Source organism: Mustela erminea, chromosome 8 (assembly GCF_009829155.1).
Source record: "Mustela erminea isolate mMusErm1 chromosome 8, mMusErm1.Pri, whole genome shotgun sequence".
Classification (NCBI taxonomy): Eukaryota; Metazoa; Chordata; class Mammalia; order Carnivora; family Mustelidae; genus Mustela; species Mustela erminea.
In genome coordinates this window covers 25,014,706-25,035,584 of record NC_045621.1, presented here as the reverse complement: position 1 = coordinate 25,035,584, position 20,879 = coordinate 25,014,706, and the positions used below count along the sequence as shown (strand labels likewise).

General features: G+C 37.9%; 1 protein-coding gene across 1 annotated transcript in view; it reads left to right on the top strand.

The window, feature by feature from the left end:
- Nucleotides 1–20,879, top strand: part of BARD1 (BRCA1 associated RING domain 1) — a 75,929-nt gene that overhangs the window by 10,931 nt on the left and 44,119 nt on the right. The window contains exons 2-4 of the mRNA XM_032354739.1: nucleotides 1,151–1,207; nucleotides 6,401–6,549; nucleotides 18,956–19,890. Coding sequence (XP_032210630.1) covers nucleotides 1,151–1,207; nucleotides 6,401–6,549; nucleotides 18,956–19,890 — 1,141 coding nt within the window. The remainder of the gene's footprint in view (nucleotides 1–1,150; nucleotides 1,208–6,400; nucleotides 6,550–18,955; nucleotides 19,891–20,879) is intronic.

Below are 20,879 nucleotides of genomic sequence, written 5' to 3'. Positions count from 1 at the left end.
TGTGTACTCTGTTTTTAGCATTCTTTCTGAAAGCTCAATTTCACTTTAATGTTCGGATCTATTAAAATGTGCAGCGCGATACTTTTGATCTTTGAAGAAATGTGGAAAACTGTTTTTATTGATATGTGGTAATGTGTACAGAGGTAATGGGATAATAATGGTGTAAATACCTTAAGGTCCTAAGGTTAGTGTAATAAACCAAGCACAAAAAATATACATCCTTTGAGAGCCTCATTTTTCCTGTTTGCTCTCACTGCATTTTGCCCCCTGAAAATAATGACTTGATGTGTTTATTAATAAGTACTGTTACTTACAGAAGCTTATCAAAGGTAACAGGTATTTTGATGGACAATAATTGTATTTCTGTCTTTCTTCCCCTAATGCCATGAATTTCATTCAGTCTGCACGATGTCAACCTGAAGATTCCTATTTGTAGTTGCGTCAAGTACGAAACAGTCAACCAACTGTAAACTGAAAGAATGGCTGTATTTTTGACAAGTCATTGATGAAATGTAAATGGCCACTTAACAATAGCCAGAAACCAATGTATTTGTATGGGAAACCATGAATTCTTAGGGTCAGAGTGACCAGATGTCCTGATTTTCCTGGGTCAGCCCTGATTTATACCTGGGTCCCAGTGTCCTATTCAATTATCATGCCTTTTCACTCGCAGAAATGTTCTCATATGGATAATATATGGTCATTCTATTTTTAAGCCTTACTTTGAAATGTATGGTCTGTACTTTGAATCATTAAGTGAAGGTATATCTTGGTAGTTGAAAGAAGCAGCCAGTGGTTGGTTTTGCCTGTAGGAGGTATAGAGATCCTGGCATAAAGTTGCTTCTTTGATTTCCCAGTATGTGCATTATAAAAAATGTTACACTCTGTACCGAGTTTGGTAGTAGCTATTTGAGTCCAGCAGATGTGTGATGATACAGTATTTAATCGGGTACCAACAGCCTTTCAAATAAATACATCCTTCTGCTTTGAGGAAGAGAAATATGCTAGTGTTAGGCCTTGAATTTATGAAATGTTGGCTGTAAAATGTTTATCTAACAATGACCTAAGTCACTGGATTTATGAAATGTTGGGTGTAAAATGTTTATCTAACAATGACCTAAGTCTTGATTGTTTTCCTTTCTTCAAACAGCACTCATATTCTGAGGGAGCCTGTGTGTTTAGGGGGGTGTGAGCACATCTTCTGTAGGTAAGTAATTATGATTTGATACTTAGTATAACTACAGTTTTTACTAGGTCATCATCATGTAATCATATTAATAACATTGCGTTATGTGTATGTAGCTCTCGTAAACTGCAGATCGCTCACTGTACAATCGCTCATTTTGATTCTTATAACTGTCTTCATTTACAAATAAGAGCATCAGAACTCAAAGGGGATGGCTTGTCCAAAGTTGCAAAGCTTACTAAGTACTTGGCAAAGCTTGGGGAGGAAAACCTGTTGTGTGTTTGAAGTATGTCTCTTTTTTCCTTCCAGTTACTTTTGAGTCTAGACTTTCCAACTTATGAAAATCTAATTCTTGTAGTTATTGGGTTGGTTTTCTAGGGCTGCTGTAACAAAGTTTCAAAGACTGGGTGCTTTAGAATGACAGAAGTTTATTGTCTCACAGTTTGGGAGGCTAGAAGTCTGAGAGCAAGGTGACAGGCAGGGCTGTGGGGAAGACTCTGTTCTGTGATTATCTTCTACCTCCTGGTGGAGAATCTTTGTCTTCTGTCAGTCTTTGGCATTCCTTGGCTTGTAGAGCTATCACTCTGATTTTCACCTTCATGTTCACACGGCATTCTCTCTTGTGTGCATGTTTGTCCTTGTGTCCAAACTTGCCCTTTCTGTAAGAATGCTAGTTATGTTGGATTAAGCCTCACCTTGATGAACTCATGTTAATTTGATCATCTTAAAAAGATCCTATTTCCAAAGAAGATCACATTCTTGGGTACTGGACATTAAGACTTCAACATCTTTTTGGGGGACACAATTTAAGCCGTAACAATTACTATGAAGTTAGATCCATGTTTTAGTAGGAAAGCTCTGGTTTATAGATTAGAATACTAGATTTTCATTTCATTCTGTTTCTTATTTGGAGAAATAAATTCAAGGACCAAATGTCTTAGTTTAATTGTGAGACAGGGTTAATATAGCCTCCTTTGAGTAGTTTTTTCATGATTTCAGTTATGACTGTGTAACTTTCTGGCATGAGCAACTGTGATGTGAAGTTTAAGCAAAATGAAAATAATTTACTGTGTGACTGCCGCGGGCTGGGGATGTGTGGGAAGCAATTATGCTTGGGATCGCAATTTTCTTTCTGGAAACGTGGATCTGATATATGGGACATATCCAGCTGGAGGGTGGGATAGGTGATAGTACCTTTACCTACCTGATAACTCCATTTGGAGGGTGACAAAGGATTTCAGACTTGACATGTGCAGAGCACGTCTGTTGGACACTCACCCCTTCCACGATGCCTGTCTCGGTGATCTTCGTGCCCATAAAGGGCACCACTGATTGCAGAGTTACTCCAGGCAAAAACCACAAGGAATACCCAATTGCTCTTTCCTTCCTTACCACCTTAGTAAGTTCTGTCACTTCCATCTCAAAATGTGTCTTGAATCTTGAATTTTTCCTCACTTTTCTCCATATTTACTACTGTTAACACTTTGGTCCAAGCCACTATCCTATTATCTCTCCTCAGATTGTTGTCATAAGTTCATAACTGGTCCCCTTCCCCATTTTCTGCATTCTTATCAGTGGTCTTTTAAAAATATAAATCACATCCATATCATTACCCTCCTTAAAATCCTCCAGTGGCTTCTATTACAGTTAGAATAAAATCCACACTCTTTGCTCTAAAGTTTGGAAGAACCTGTACAGGACCCAATTCCTACCTGCCTCTCTAACTATACTTCCCCCCAGCTTACCCTGTTCCAGCCATCTTCTCTTTTTAGTTCATTAAACATACTGAGTTTACAACTGCCCCAGGACTTTTGCACTTGCTATTTCTTCCATCTAGAATGTACTGCCAAATTTTTGTGAGGCTGACTTTTCATCAGTTACATTTTAGCTCGTATGTCACCTTCTCCAAAAGGCTCCCATGAGCTCTTTTAATCATTTAATTCCCTTATTAAATGATGCCCCATTCCTGTCCTCACTTGCTAGTAAGCAGATTGATTTTGTTCTAGCTGATGGACGCACTGTATATATCAGTGACAAATCTGCTGGAGCATATCAAACTCCATGAAATTGTAGGTAGTGTGTGTATGTGTGTGTGTGTTTGTTGAGTGTGAGAGAGATCTGTGCCTTTATTGGGTTCTAAAAGGGTCTGTGACTTAAAATGTTCAGTGAAAGATTAAGATAGGCATGAGAACATCTTAAAGAGAAGGTCGTCATCTCTATATGACCTGAACACAGGAAAGAATAGATTCAGTGCAATTTTGGTTCATTTTGATTATGTGATGCCAAGAATTAGGGAAACTGTAGTCTTTGCAGATTTGAAGCTATGTAAAACTGTTGAGCAATGCTATAAATATCATGCAATTTTAAAAGATGGTTTGATATATACCAATCTAGTTGAAGCATAGAGGTGGGGGGGCGGGTTGAAGGGGCACTGATCTTCAGGCATTGACAATGTTGTGGTAGTTTCAAGGTACTTTTCTGCCAATCCCTGATAAAAATAGTCCATGTATTCTTTTTAAGATAGAAATTGTTTAAAACTTAAGGCAGACATAGGCAAACTTTTGGGCTTTGGATCGTTTTACACCCTTAAAAATTGAGGACCCCAAAGCAGTTTTGTTTGTATATTTGCTGTGTGAAACCGAGACATTTAAAAAATACTGTTCAGGGGCACCTGGGTTGCTCAGAGGGTTAAGCCTCTGTCTTCGGCTCAGGTCATGATCTCAGGGCCCTGGGATCGAGCCCCGCATCAGGCTCTCTGCTCAGCAGGGAGCCTGCTTCCTCCTCTCTCTCTGCCTGCCTCTCTGCCTACTTGTGATCTCTTGTCTGTCAAATAAATAAATAAAATCTTTAAAAACAAAACAAAACAAAACAAAACAAAAAAAACTATTCAGTTAAAAGTAGCAATAGTAAACCCTTTACATAGTAACATAAGTAATACTTTTTTAAGGAAAAATAACCATAAACCAAAGAAAAGCTAGTGAGAAGAGTGACACTTCTATTTATGCAAATCTCTTTATTGTTTTGCTGTATAGAAGACAGTAGATTCTCATACCTGCTTATGTAATCAACCTGTTGTGATATATTCTTTTGATTGCAGCATGTGAGGAAAATCTTGTATTATACATGTGTGTAACTAGGAAAAGGAAGGGTGTTTAGTTTTTTCAGGTAATTGTGGATGTTCTTTGATACTACACCATTATTTGGCAAGTGCTTGTTCCTTTAGATTTGTTACTTTGTGGAATCTAAAAGGATAATGATGAGTTTTTGGTATCTGTTACATTAAATTTCACTTGTTTATCCTGTGTTTTGAATGGGTCTTTTACCCAGCAGGATTTTCTTTTCTTTTCTTTTCTTTTTTTTTTTTTTTTTTGAAGATTTTATTTATTTATTTGACAGAGAGAGAGAGAGATCACAAGTAGACAGAGAGGCAGAGAGGCAGACAGAGAGAGAGAGGAGGAAGCAGACTCCCCCCTGAGCAGAGAGCCCGATGCGGGGCTTAATCCCAGAACCCCGGGATCATGATCCAAGCCGAAGGCAGAGGCTTAACCCACTGAGCCACCCAGGCACCCCTACCCAGCAGGATTTTCTGATGTCATGCTTTGGTCATCTGGAAAATATTGACTTACTGAGTTATACAGATCTACTGAGAAATGACATCTGTCCCCAGAATTCTAGATTTATGTTTACTAAATAATTTGAGAACAGTTAAAAGATGAATATTATAGAATGTATGAAATAGACTGATCTGGGTACCAGAGTGGTAGTACATAATAAGTGTCTCATTTTCTTCATCTGTAAATAAGGTATTGATTCTGAACAAGTGGATTGTAACTGTTAAATTGAGGAATCAGTTTCCCTTTTTATATGTGGCGTTTTAAGTTTTTAGTTTTTAAAACTTAAAGTTTAGTTTTAACTTTTTAAAGTTTTTAAAACTTAAAGTTTAGTTTTAACTTTTTAAAGTTTGTATGTGGGGTTTTAAGTTTTTTAAAGTTTTTTCTTTGCTTGTAACTACAAGCAAAGAAACTCTAAGAAAAGTTCCTTTATTTGCTACAGAAGATTGACATTTCATGATTTCAGGGTTGTAAGACTGAGCCCCCTGAGTGTGGAGTCTGCTTAAGATTCTCTTTCCCTCGCTGTCTGCACACACTCTCCAAAAAAAAAAATGGGGGGGGGGGAAAGAAATTTGACATTTATTAATTTATTGAGTGCAATCTCTCCTAGCTCTACTGTGGTTTACAGATTTGTTCTATAACATTTAATTGATGTTATTTTGCATCAGAATTATGCCAGAATCTAAGATGCGGAGTAGAAATGCCACAGGTTTTTTCTGGAAGGAGCTCATATTAGAAGAATCCTCTGTGCCTACAAATGAGTAGGTCCCGTGGAAAGGAATGTGGTGTTTGGGGGAGATGTGGCTTTCATCACTCTTAGGTTCCCAGTCTTGCTGGAGTTCCTCTGGTGAGGCTAAGGAGTGGATTTTTAGGTTTTTTATTTCTGAATCCAGAGATAAACTTTGGAGGGGGGATTATGAACCCCACTCCCAATTCTTTTTTTTTTTTTTTTTTTTTTTTAACAAGAGTTTGTGTATATCTTCAGATATGCAAAGAATTGAGATTTAACTACTAGGCAGAAAACCTGTGGTAATTTAATTGAGTCTACACGCTATAAAAGTGTCTGAAAGAACCAGGTATCTTTTCTCAGAAACCACATTAAAGCCTTTAGACACTTGTCGGTAACCAAACAAAAAAGACCTTTCCTGGTGTCTTTGCAGTAATGTTCCATGAAGCACAGTGTTAAAATTTAAGATACGAAAGGTTGAGATGCATGGCTGTTATGCATTTGGTAGTAAATGTGTTTATTTATGTCCCTTTCTGTACTCTTACCCTTTAGAAGCTATAGATTTATAGATTTATTTGCATGAAAAATTATGCAGACTAACATCTGGCTAATTAAAGCCTCTTAATATTAATTTTCCTAAGGAAATTTAGATTTAGATTGTGTATTAGACTCTTTCAGAAACATTATTTAAAAAAAAAAATATTTGCCCATTGCTTGTTAAAACAACTTTTGGTTCACTTACCTCTGTTCGAAGTCTGTTTATGCTTATATTTTGGAATTGAGATTCTGCTGAATGCATTGAGATATATAGATATACATGTTACATATATATATATATATATATTTTTTTTTTTTTTCTTTTAACCTTTTTTAAAGTAATTGTGTAAGTGACTGCATTGGAACCGGGTGTCCAGTGTGTTACACCCCAGCCTGGATACAAGATGTGAAGATAAATAGACAATTGGACAGCATGATCCAGCTTTGTAGTAAGCTTCGGAATTTGCTACATGACGATAAGCTTTCAGGTGAGAAATATCACTGACTCTCTTCCTTAAATAGCTGATGAATTCATATTGATCATATAAAAATGTAAACATCTATCAAGAATTCTGATGACATATTTCAAATTTTAAGATTTACAGTTTACAGTTACTTTGAGAAGGGACAGATAACTTAGAGATAACTTAGAGAAACTGAGGTCCGGAGAGGTTAAATGATCTTGCCTAATGTCACGTGTGTAGTTAGTACCAGGAGCAGGAGACACAGAGCCCACTTCTTCTGAGTGTTAGTCCAGACACTTTCACCACCTGCATTGCCTGTTTTTATAGTTATACAACTGTAAGAATTACAGTTATAGTAATTTCTGGGTAACATATATGGAAAAGAAATTTGTCTTTAAATTCACTTAAATACACTTTTACATGATAGAATACAACTTTCTGTGTGCATCCCTTTTCCAGACTGAATTAATTAGATGAGCACATTTTGAAAGAGCAAAAATCTAATATTGATTTTCTTTTCTATTTAAATGGGGGTTAAAGTTTTTCACATTGTTCTTTGACTCTGTGTATTTACTATGTATCTTCCCATTGTGCTTTCTGCTGAGAACTAATTAGCTGGGGAAAGAAAGTAAAGCATTTTGAGTCTTCATAATTAGATGTTAGAATTACCCTTTTATTGACCAGAGCATGTCATTTTGCTTATGTCTATAGGATAACCTTTTCTTGACTGGCAGGATGCTGTGAATGATTGATATTGTTTATATAAAATGGCTGAATTTCTGTTTTTAAATGTTTTGATCTTAGATGTCTGACGCGATGTGTTATTGTCAGCTACTAAAGGTGATGTTGATTAGACAAAATAAACAAGACAAATACTTTGAGTCTTATTGACCAGATCTGACCAGTTTGACCATATTTTTAAGAATAATTTAAATTACATAGTCTACCTATGAAAAGTTTTTTTCATCTGATCATCGTATTAGACTCTGTTCTTTCAGGATAAAATGTGCTATGGTAATAAAGTTTTACTTACTTCTCAGGTGTAAGTATACACACACAGAGTTCAAAAAATACTTACCTTTTTGAAAATATAATACGTGTTATAAATCCTTTTAAGAACACAAAGAGGAATAGTTGCATTATTCATCTGTATTTTCCTTCTTACTCAGAGGTAGGGGTGGTAGTGTTTATTTTCTAATTAAAAAAGTTCAGTATATGATCTGCCCCCCCACCCCCATACAATAATACCATTGACTAAAGAGAGTTCCTGCATCTTTGGCATGTTGGGGGTGGAGAGGTAGGATTGAACTTTTTTTTTTCTTTATTAAGATTTTTTTATTTTTAAGTCACTTGCACACTTAGGGTGGGTCTCAAACTTACAACTCCAGGATCAAGAGTAAGAGTCACTTGTTCCACAAGCTGAGCTAGCCAGGTGCCCTGAAACTTTTGATTTAAGTGTACAGCATGAAGAATGTTCACGTCTGTGGGAGAATGGCTTGCATCAGATTCTTAAAGACGTGTGGTGTATTAGAAATGTTGGCCATGCATTGACATTGGGGTGCTTCCCTGAGAATTCTTTTAGGATGTTTTGATTTGATTCTTCTCCAGTTGCTGTGTGGTAATATATTAGCTTGCTTGGGGCTGCAGTAACAAACTGGGTGGCTTAAAAAATACAAGTTTATTGTCTCACGGTTGTGGAGTCTAGGGATTTTACACTGAGGTGTTGGTACAGTTGGTGCTTTTAAGGTCTGTGAGGGAAGGGCCTCTCTGCTTGGTTTGTCTTTGTGTCCCCATGGTGTTCTGCTTGTATTTGTTTGTGCCATATTTCCTCTTTTTATAAGGATATCAATCATATTGAATTATTGAGTCCTACCCACTCTACTCATTTTTGCTAATTACATCAGTAATGACTCTGTTTCCAAAAATAAGGTCACGTTGTCAGTTGCTAGGAGTAGGTCTTGGATATATGAATTTGTGAGGAACACAGTTTAAGCTGTGACAAGTAATGTGACTTTTTTTAAAGTGACATTTTTAATGCTGATCAAAAGGAGATAGGGTAACTCTTGATGGGTAGTGAATTATGGCATAATGGGGTACCGATACGGTACTTTGGAGTGCAGAGAAGAACATGCTAGGGACCTTTTCCAGAAATTTTATTGTGGTTGGTGATGTTTAAATTTTTAGTATGGTTTTCATATCTTGTGGACTCGGACTATGAAATGCATTCACATTGCATCATTACTAAAGATATTTAGGAGAATCATTTAGTTCAGAACAAGATTTTGTGTGGTGCCTGAGGCCTTGTAGAATGCTGTCTTTCTCATCTAAAAATAGATGTGGTGGGAGGCCTGAGTGGCTCAGTCAGTTAGTGGCTGCCCGCGCGGGTCATGACCCCATGGTCCCGGGATCCCATTCTTCCTCTGCCTCTGCCTGCCGCCTCCCTGCTTGTGCTTGCTCTCTCGGAAAAATAAATAAATAAAATCTTAAAAAAAAAACCAAAAAAATAGATGTGGAGTTTGGGGAGGGAATTCAGTGATTAATTTTTTGAAAGCCATTTTGTGTTCATTTTCCTCATTATAGTGAATAGCAACTACTTTTGTCCTTACAGACTTTAGCAGTTCTGGCTTCAACATTATTATTATTATTATTTTTAAGATTTCATTTATTTATTAGAGAGAGAGACAGCAAGAGAGGGGACCCAAGCAGAGGAAGTAGGAGAGGGAGAAGCAGGCTCCCCACTGAGCAGGGAGCCCGATGTGGGACTGTATCCTAGGACCTGGGATCATGACCTGAGCCCAAGGCAGACACTTAACGACTGAGCCATCCAGGGACCCCCAACATTACTTATTTTAAGATGAATTGACATTTCCGTTTGGATAACATAAAATCAGAATTTTAGGAGCAGGAAGGTCATCTTGAATCCCTTTTTCTGTGGGTGAGGACATTGAGGACTTAGGTTATGCAGGGAGGTCACACTGGAAGTTTCTTGTTTATCATTTAGCTCAAAGCTTTCGTGAGGAGTCTAGGTGTTCATTATATTTGTGGAATTGGGACAGATTGGCAGTGCTAAGGCTTAATTCCTATCCCGAAGACTAAACTTAATTAAAGCAGTTTTAAAACAAATTCTTAGGGTTTGGTTTCAACCATTCGTTCTCTAATGGTAACATCCTCCTTTGCTCCTTTTACAGAAGATGAGAGTTCTTATTCTAGAGAATAAGCATATTGCAATAAAAATCTCTGTCCAGATCTGCAAATTACACGGTGCTGAGCCTTGTCTGCTTACCAGTTACCTTGTCATCAGCTTTTCCTCTGAGGGCCTCAAAGCAAACCAGCCTCAAAGGGCATTTGAGTTGGAGAGTGTTGCGCTGTCTTTATGGCACGTTCAGTATTTGCTGTAGTAATTCATGTTAGTTTATGTAGCAAGTACTTGTAAAACTAAAGCGGTATAAGGGGTACTACTAGGTGAATAGGTACAACCAGTTGGGGACAGACAATGGTTTCTCCTCTTTATAATGAGGAAATTGGAAATGGCTCTCATAAAATAAAGGTATTAAATTAAAGTCTGGCTTAAAAATAATATGATTCTATTAAATGGGTATTGAGGATGATGAATTAAGCGGGATGGTTGGAAATCTCCTACATCTCTCTTTTTTTTAAACCCTGTAGTTCACAATTTACCTTTCAAATGAACCTTGTTCCTTGCATTTACTATAAAATATATAATTACCATAATTAAGGTGGGTAATTAGGAAGAACTTGTCACATCATGGACATGGTATATGGTATACTGGAGATAAAGAAGCCTGATTTATAGTAATACTTTTTAAAATCAGCTTCTAAATACTCGAACAGATTTTCCTTGGTTCAGTGTACTTTAAAGAGAGAAGATTGTCGGTCACAAATTTTTCTGACAACCATTTATGGATAATTTTACCTTATTCTTTGTAACATAATCTGTTTTCTACTAATAGAGTTAAATTTAAAAGTTTATATTTTATATTGCATCCCATCATATTAACTCAGACCTTGCAGGTGCTGGTCAGGCTCTGTGAAGAATGTGTCGGTGGTGATGCAGTTAAAAAAAAAAAGTAAAAAGCACTTTGATTATGCTTTCATCGCATCACAGTTTCCTTTTCTGTTTCCTGGTTTCCGGAGAGATGCTTGTTTTATTGGAGCGAATTACATAGTGTTTCATATATGCTATGACTTTTTTATAATAGATGAAGATGAACATTTGAATAGTAGTGTTGCTGTTGTTTTTTTTTTAAATGGAACTGAATACTTCTTAACTTACGAAATAATCATTCTTCAGTGAAGGCGTTAATGTTGCACAGATGGTAGCAAAATACTTCCCTTTGATTTTTAATAAGGGACTAGTTTGTCAAAGAGATTTCTCAACTTCTGTTGTGAAACCTATAATAGAGAATAATTTGAAAGGCACACAATGTACATCATTATAATCCTTTGATGTAGATTAATGATAGCTAAATCACATTTTCTAATTGCCTCCTTCTTCTGTGGTTTATTATTAAATTTTAAGAAAAAACTTGGCTAAGCTGCTCCTTAGTAACATGTGTATCTCTGTTCCTTGATGTTTTGTAAGGTTGTCTGAGAAATATTTATATTCAGAGAATAGAATTTTTTAAAATGTCATCATTAAGAAATTTACTATGTAGAGGAGGGACCAGCATTTTTCTTCATGGAATGAATATGACAATTTATCGTGCTTCGAAGCATTCACTCATAAAAATTGTTGTTGCTGTTAGTAATATGATTTACGTTCCAGCAGGGGTGGTGGTTTTGCTTTTTACGGTCTTAACTTAGATATGCTGTGTAAAATCCAGGATTTACAATCACATCTGCTGTTGTGGTCCTTGCTTAGTTAGGACAAGAAGCATAATTTCAAAAGCAAGTCATTTCTGATACACTCTCAAATCTAGAGGAAAGGTCAACATGAAATCTTCCTGAGTGTATGCATTGTTACTAGATGATTAGTCAGTTATTGTGTACATATAAATTACACGAACATATGCTCTTCTCATTTACTTCTAAGGGCCAGGTACACCCGACTATGAAATTGTTTTTTAAAATTTTAGATTTAGATTTTTTTTAGTCAGTTGAGTGTATTGCTGCTACTTAGCAGCCTTAATTTTCCTTTAAGTGCCTTATTCTACATTTTGTAAATTATGTAAGTATTAAAGACCTCAGCATTTGACTTGTGTTTAATTGAAAATGTCATCATATATCTTTAAAATAAATTTTAGAACATCAAATTTAAGTTTTTACAGACTACCAGAGGATTAACCTTTCAGTCTTTCTAATCCTGAGTCTTAAAAAAGCAATCCTGGTAACATTTCATGTTGACCTTTCTTCTAGATTCGAGATTATATATCACAAATGACTTGTTTTTTGAAATAATGCGGGTCACCGCAGAGAAAAGACCTTGTTAGAAATTAGACATAAAGTCTATGCGAATGGATACCTGATTCTGATTATTTTTATTTTCAAGATTCTGACCTGATAACACTTTGTGGATCAGCTGATTTTCAGCTAGGACATAAGAAGGGTGTCCCAGATTCTGACCTTACTCAGATACACGCTCCTGCTTCCAGCTGGGTTTGTTGGCTCCCTGTCTAGCTACTTTAATGCTTCCATCTGTCCCAGGAGGAAGAGATGGCTTCTTTGGAGTAGAATGGAGTTCGACTGAATTTCTTTGCTAGGCAGAGTAGAAGGTCTATGAAATTTCTACAGAGTTAAATACGAATTATTTGTGTTTTTATAATCCACTGTTTAAAATTTTTTTCTTGCCTGTTTTAATTACTATCTTTACTTGGCAAATCTACTTATAAAAATTGGGGTTTTATACTCAAGAAATAATGAGGTGGAAGAGGAATAGAGGAATTTTGAACTTGAGAGATTTGAGAAATTGTAGTTTACTAATCCTCTGGTGTATTAATAATTTTAAACTGATAAAATAAGTGTTTTGTGTGAATAAAAGACACAAAAGGAATGAAAAAATAATATTTCATAATGTCCTTTTCCCTTGCTGAGATTTTAAGACATGAGGATGTTGAGAAAAAATGTGTTCCCAGAAACAAATAAGAAAAATGAAACTAACATTATGTTTTATCTCTTAAATATTAAAACTTTTCAGGAATAAGCATACTTGACAATTTTATATAACACCTTTGTAGCATCAGACACATTTATTTCCTACACAGCAGATGTTACCAGTTCTTAGGAGTAAGATGGCATTCGTTTTCTTCTTAAAGAAACTTAGTTTTAGAACTAAGTTCATTAAAACTTTGCTTTAGATTCTGTAATGGAAGTGAAGGCTTATAAAGGGTTTCTTCATCTTGAATGAAGAGTGACTTCTCAGGAGAAAAACATAATCTGATAGCTTCCTTTTTCTTTTCAGTCGGACGAATGAAACATATTCCAAGTATTCTAGTTGGTCAAAGGAGATTAAGTCTGTGTTAATTTGGAGAATGAGTTATCAGGCAGTAGGAAATTATTGTCAGGCATTGTTAATCCTGAAAGGTGGTGGTTTTCCAGTTTCACCTGCTGTTCCTGTGCTCGCTCTTTGACTGAAAGAGCCTCTTGGTAACCCAGTTCGTGTAGGAGAGGAGCGCTGGATTGGGAGGCCGGCCTCTCTCCTTTCTTTTTAACTTTAGTTTCTCATCTTTACGTGAGAGAATTGAATGTATGATTCTCAAGTTTTCTTCTTCTAGGCCTTAAAAATCTAACCTTTCATATAAATACTTGTGAGGGTTTAAGAACAGAGATATCAGATAATTTATTCATCGGTATTTTTTGAGCACCGTTGATGGTGCTCACCACTCTGCGGGGCTGACCTGGGTTGGTTTTACCTGTCCGTGTGCAGTGGGAGGAGAGAATGTGTAGGGAATGCTTTTTAAAGAGAAATGAATGGGCTTAAAGGCAAAAACAAAATAAGACAACTTGAAAGGGGAATCCCTGACAGAATCAGAAAGTAGATCACCATACAGCTCACTCACCGACTGTTCCGTAAGCATTGTTAATGGGCAAGATTGGTAGGTCTAAACAAATACAAATCCATATAGAGATTATAATATACATAGTCTGAAGAAAAACTCACTTTGCCTGTATGTTTCCTCTGTTTCATTCTGATGTCGTATGTGTAGGTTTTCTACACATTTAGCCATTCTGTGACACTGACTGGGTCTCCTACAATTTCTTTCACTCAATTCTGACACTGCCTGCCTGCAGATAAATGTCAGAGCTCCAGGTTAAGAGCTCAGTCCCCGGGGCGCCTGGGTGGCTCAGTGGGTTAAGCCCCTGCCTTCGGCTCAGGTCATGATCTCAGGGTCCTGGGATCGAGCCCCGCATCAGGCTCTCTGCTCAGCAGGGAGCCTGCTTCCTCCTCTCTCTCTGCCTGCCTCTCTGCCTACTTGTGATCTCTATCTGTCAAATAAATAAATAAAATCTTTGGGGGCTTTGTGGGGGGGGAGGCACAGTGAGGTTTAAAAAAAAAAAAAAAAAAGAGCTCAGTCCCACAAGACTCCCCCCCCCCCCCCCCCGCACTTCAGATGCTGACTCTGTATTGGAGGTTCCCATGACATCCTTGGGTTTGATTGATTTGCTAGAGTGGCTCACTCAAGAAAATGTTTTACTTATTAGATTACTGTTCATTATAAATGGAGATAACTCAGGAGCAGCCAGATAGAAGAGATTTCATGTAGGTCAAGGAGTGTGCAAAGGGGTGTGGAGTTTATATGCCCTCTCTGGGTGTGCCACTTGCTAAGCACCTCCATGTGTTCACCAGTGTGGAAGTTCTCCAAACCCTTCCTTTTGGATTTTTCTTTTAAAGAAAGAAAAACCATTATTACATAGGCACAATTGATTAAGCCCGTGGCTCTTGGTGATTGATTGAACATGTAGCTCTTCTCCCTTCTTGGAGGTTGAGGGTGAATCTGCAAGTTGTCACCCGGATCTTGATTGGTTTCCTGGGCACCCAGCCCCCATCCTTAGAGGGACTCCAGAAGTCACCTCCTTAACGGGAGCTTAGGTGCAGTTGAAAAAACTGTGATGCATAAGAGAAGACACCCATTTCCTCTTTATTACTCTGGAACTACTCTAGGCCCTGGAAATGTGACTAAATACTTAAAACAAAAGATACCCGTATGGATTCTCTAGGAAATTACTAGGGTTTTTGAACCTCTGTACTGGGAGCCATAGATGAAGACCAAATATACTTTCTTACATTACAATATCCACATATAGGGTATACTTGGTGAAAAGTTTTAATGTTTATTTAGTAAAAATAGCTATGGCTTCAAATCCCAGCTCTTTCAGGAACCAAGTTTATAACCTTAAACAAGTTTTGTTTTCTGTTTGTTTAATTTAGATAAGAAATAAAAGAGATCATTCTTTTTTACAACCGATTAAGCTATATTAAAGTGTATATAAAATAGTGTGAAAGTCCTCCTCTACCCTTTTTCCTCAGCTGAAAAGTAGAAAATCCCTTTCTTGTACTGTTTTCATTGTTTAACTTTCTCCTTTTACTTTTATGAATTTATGTAAATATTTGGACATAAGTGCAGTAGAACTTTTAGAACACAAATGGGATTGTGCCATGTATAAAAGTGCCTTGTAGATCTTTGGGTTGTCCATTGACAAATACAGTGACCACATAAGATTTTGTAGTCTAAATGCTCCATAGCTAACTGATTGCTGACTGATGAACACTGACTTTTCCCCCTAATTTATGCTGTTCAAACACTGCTGCAGTTAACATTCTTACACATTTATGTTTGCAGGTACATGTGTGGATATTTTCCATATTTGGTAAGAAAGATGACTAGAAGTGAAATTGCTTTGTGAAAGGGTATATACATTTAAAATTTGCAAATATCTTACTGTATTGCCTTGGAAATTCCTGGATTTGATTTGCTAATGTTTTATTTAGCAATTTTTCATCTTTGATCATAATTGGCAAAGGCCTCATCATGGATTCCTGCACATGCAGTTGGTTGCAATATAGGAAATGAACTCTCACCTTGGGGAATTGACTTTGCACAGTAAGCAGAAATAGGCCTGCTTTTTTTCCCCACTACCACATCCCTCAGGACTGATGTGAACACAGCCCTGAAAAGTGGCCTGGGTAAAGAGCAGCCAGGACCTTGTCTTCTTGTCATGCCCTGCAGTAACATACAGGTTTCTCAGGATCCCTGGCAGCTTGTGTCCCCCACATCAGTGCTTGTGTGTGCCTTCAGTGGTGTAAGCCAGAAACATGTGAATCATCTTATCATCTTTGTCACTGCCACTGTCTTATACTCACTTCATCACCAAATTCTGTAAATTTTATCTCCTGAATACTTTTCATGAAGAGTTGTTTTTTTTTTTTTTTCCTTCCCTTTTTACCACCTTCCCAGTCTGTTATCTTCTACTTATACTCCTACTTTGGCCTCTTACCCATTGCCTTCTTCCAATCTGTTTTCTCTCCAGTCAAGGCTGATCTTGTTAAACACAGATGTAGTCATGCCATCTAACTTACATAAAACATTTTATTGGTTTGAGAAACAGCAAGGAAATCCAGTGGCTTGAAAGGAGTAGGGAGAGAACAGGAAATGGAATCAGGAAGGTAGTGGAAGATCAGGTTGTTTCTGACCTGTTAGACGGCTACTAACATTTTGGCTTTTATTCAGAGTCAAGTGGAAGTCTGGAAGGTTTTAGTGACATGATTTGACCAATTATAAAAGGATCACTGACTGCTGTGTTAAGAATACACTTACAGGGGAGAAAGTAAGTACATAATCAGGGAGATGATTTAGGAGGTTATTATAATAATCTAGTGCAAATTGATGGTGTCTTATACCATGTTAGCAGGAATGGATGCAGTAAGTGAATTTGGATTTATTTTGTCCGATTTTGGATGTAATTTGCAGGTAGAATTATAGAACTTGCATTTTGCATGTAGGATATGAAAGAGACAGAGGTAAGTTTGATTCTAAAGTGTTTGTCCTGATTGATGATGTGTCATTTCCTGAGATGGGGACAATTGTAGGAGGAGCAGGTTTGGGAGGATGGAGATCAGGAACTCATTTTGGTCATGTTCAGTGTGAGATACTTACTAGGAGTCGACTTGCTTGTAAGAGCTGTTTAGTAGGCAGTTGAATATCAGTCTGGAGGTCATGGGAGTGGTCTGGGCTCTATGTACCCATTTGAAGTTGTTCTTGTATCTATCGATAGATAGATGTAAGGTTACCAAGGGAGTGACTGCAGGTGGAGCAGTCCCAAGCCTTCCCACTTCAGAGCTGATGGAAGGAGGAACACCAGCAGTAAAACTTGAGGCTGACTCCACAGAACGCTTTTGCTCACCTCTTGGACTCCATTTTCTCCTTCTCCATGCTCCAGCCACAGTGGCTTTCTGTCCATTGAATGTGCTAAATCATTTCCAACTTAGGACCTTGGTACTTGCTCTTCCTTGTACTTGGGAACCACTTTCCTAGATCCTTATGTGGTTGTTTCCCTTTGTCATTTGTTGTGAGGTCTCCTCTCGGAAGAGAGCTTCGCAGAGAGGCCTTCCTTGATGACCTTAGCTAACATAGCTAGGTGTTTGTACAAGAATACTCACCCACAAATGTGGCACCTGGTCTACTTAGAGCAGTGATTCTTTTCTTTCTTAAGCTCTGCTGAATCTTTGTGTTTTAATATCTGGTTATTAACAAAGAGTTAAAAGAATTCTTAATAGTATACACATTATAACTATTGCTTGGTGAATTTTCACAGGCTGAACTTACCCAGAAAAATCAACAATATTCTGGAAGTCCCTCTTGCCCCTTTTGAGTCATGAACTCCTTTTCCCAGGGGAGTTGTTGAATAATTACTAATGTATTGGATAATCACTATTATGACTTAACATATCAGATTCATTTTAGCTGTTTTTATGTATTCTTTTGTATCTGGCTTCTTTTGCTCAAGAATATATTTGAATATGTAGTTGTAGTTCATTCATTCTCATTCTGGTTTACAAAGCTTGAGGTTATATTAGGTGGACCTAAAGAGTTGTGGTCATTGTCTTTAATCCCCTAGATTGATTTTGTCTGAAGTCAGTTGAAGTTCAGTCATGTGAGTCCTCCGGTTTTGTTGTTCTTCAGCATGGATTTGGCTATTCCAGGTCTTTTGCTTTCCATATTATAGCTCCTTTGCTTTCTCATGTAAGTTTTAGAATCAGCTTGTCTGTTTTTACAAAACAAAGCCTGGAATTTTCATTGGATTATATTACAGTCTGTAGATCTCTTGGTGAGAATTGACATCTTGGCAATTTTGAGTCTTCTGTTCATGAACAGTGTTTTGTAATTTTCATAACTTGTACATACTTGATTAAATTTACTTTAAGTACTTTGTTTTTTTGCACTATTATAAATACTACCAATTTAAAGAAATTTTCATTCTGCATTTGTTCATTGTTCTATAGAAATATAGTTGAAGTTGAACTTGGTATATTGACTTTGTATTCTGTGACCTTGGGAAGTTAAAGTTACTTGTTAGTTTCATTAAATTAAAAAAAATTTCTTTGGGATATTCTATATAGTGATGCAAGTCAATTGTAAATATGTAACAGTTTTATATCTTCCTGTATAATCTCTGTACCTTCTGTATCTTTTTAAAATTTTTTTTATTAATTTTTATATCTTTTTCTTACTTTGGTGTGCTATCTAGACCTTTCTCTATGTTGCTGAATAGTCTTGTTCTTCATAGTAGGAACAAAATGGTAATTGCGGTCCTTTGCTATTAAGGAGGATAGTAGCTCTGTGTATTTTTGTAGAGGTCCTTCATCAGGTTGAAGATTTCCTTTCTATCCCTAACTTGGTGATTTTTTAAAATCATAAATGGTTATTGGATTTTGTCTCCTCCCCCATTTCTGTTGACAAAATCATATGATTTTCCTTTAGTTTAGCCATGTAGTGAATTGTTGATTTTTGTAGTGAATTACTGATTAGTGTGTTCATTGTTTTCCTGAAGTCTTTTTAAAAAATTAAGCATCAACAAGTTTTAAATATTTTTGACTACTGCTTATTACATCCCACATTGGCCTGCTTGTCCATCCAATATATCTTTTTTCCATGGTTCTTACTACTGTCAGCATGCTGTATGCTCTACTTATTTATTTGCATATTCTGCCCATCCCCAGTGGAATTTAAGATCCATGTTTTGTTCTCTGTTGTATCGCCAGTCCCTAGAATGTTGTCTGGAATTAAAGTAGGACTCTGTAAATATTTGTTCAGTAAGTGAATATCTGCTCTTGAGGAACTTATTGTCTAGGAAGGGAGAAAGAGGTACGGAAAGGTGATACAACTTAGGAGAACTAAAAAAACAATTCTTTTGGAGCTCAAGATGGGGGAGATTAAGTTCACGTAACAGATTTCTTTTCCTTTTTTTCTATCAGATTTGGAAGAAGACCCATCTAGGGGAAATTTATTTAATGATGCAGAAAATAAGAAGAATTCAATAAAAATGTGGTTCAGTCCTCGAAGTAAGAAGGTGCGATACGTTGTGAGTAAAGTTTCAGTGCAAACCCAGCCTCAGGTGATAAATGATGAGGGCGCTCGGCAGGCCTCCATGTACGAATTTGTTTCTGTAAGTCCCCCAACAGGTGTTTCTGAGAGGGCTAAAAAGGCTTCTACAAGATCTAGAAAAAAACAAAAAAAGAAAACTTTAGCTGAAATCAACCAAGAATGGAACTTAGAGGCAGAGAGAGAAGATGGTGAACTTGACTCCAAAGAGGAGTTGAAGGAGAAGCTGGTGTCTTTCTGCAGCCAGCCATCCGTCATCGCTAGTCCTCGGACAAATGGTGAGATAGACTTACTCGCCAGTGGCTCTGTTGCGGAATCACAGGGTTGTGGCAGCTTCACTGAAGTCTCTTTACCGTTGGCTGAGCACATAGACTCTCCAGAAGCGGAGGGCAGGAGTGAAGATGTGACTCCCGAGAAGAAGCTCTGTGAGAATCCTCGTGCGTCAGGTCCCAGTGGGCGACGCGGCCGTCGCAGCAGACCGTCCAGTCCCGTCCCTAAGCGAGGCAGGAGCAGCATTCCTGGCACCAGCAGACAGCGCATAGTGCTTGCAGACAACAAACCGTTGCCTGGCTGCTCCTTACCACCCTCGAGCAAACTCAAAGCTGGTGACACTCTGAGGAGGAAAAACAGTAATGCATCAGATGAGTCCACGAGCCTCTCCCCAGGTACACCACCGTCCGCGCTGAACAGCCCGAGTTACAGACGGATGATGTCCAGCCCCTCAGCAGCGAAGCTGTCACCGACTAGCCTTCTGGCTGTGAAAAGAAATCATAGAGGAGAGACTCTGCTTCATATTGCTTCAATTAAGGTAGGATGCTTACCCTGAAATACAGTTTGGGGGTGAGACCAGCCATAAAGCAATTTCTGCAGGGCTTAGGGACAATGACGTAAGATGACTAGGATAATTAGCTTACCACATGTGATGCTTTGAACCAGAGAAGAAAATTCGCAGGGACTGCATCCCCACCTCAGAGCAGTGGCCCCTGGGCCCGAGGAGCATGATCTTGTAGGAGAAAATGAATATTTCAGTATTTCAGCTTCTGCTTTGCCAAGGGCTTTCATTTGTCTATTCCTTAATGGTTTTGTTGAGTTCACCACATTCTCCTGCTTGCTTCATGAATATAGACAATTGCAGGTTATTGCTGGCTGTACATCTTTACCTAGCCAGAGAGCTAGGGACTGTGTGGGAGGCCACAGACTTGGCGTGTGGCACATGCTTGTAGTGGGCACTGCCAGGATTTGCAGGGTTGAAAGATGTGGTCTTTACATTTTTCCAATGACCCGGACATTTGACTCTCAGAAATGGCCCCGTGGTTGACCATGAGGGACTTGGTCTGTATCCCACAGCCAGCCGTTTCTTTTACGAGCCTGCTCATTAAAGTTACCTCTCTTTATTTACTGCCTTAACACTGGTAATGTGAATTTTTGGGAACGTAGCCCATTTGTCGGGCATGAGATATATTTGCAAGGGTTCATCTTTGCAACCGACTCAAGAACTGCACGTATGGGCAGCTGTTAGCACCATAGCTTCGTAGACTTTGTGATCTCATGCAAGTGTTACCAAAATAAAATATGGGAGAGCCTAGGACTGAGTTCGGATAGCTTTTATGATCTGTTAGTAAATCCACAGGAAATCCTTGGGTCTTTTGCATGGATAGAGAACTTCGGGAGATGTGGAGGCCATTGGAGATCCCCACACAGACAGCTGGTAGGCAACGTGAAACATCAGGGAAGAACGTGGAGAAGACATCGAGTCCAGGCCTGCCTATGTTTTTGTATGGAGAAAGGGAAAATCAC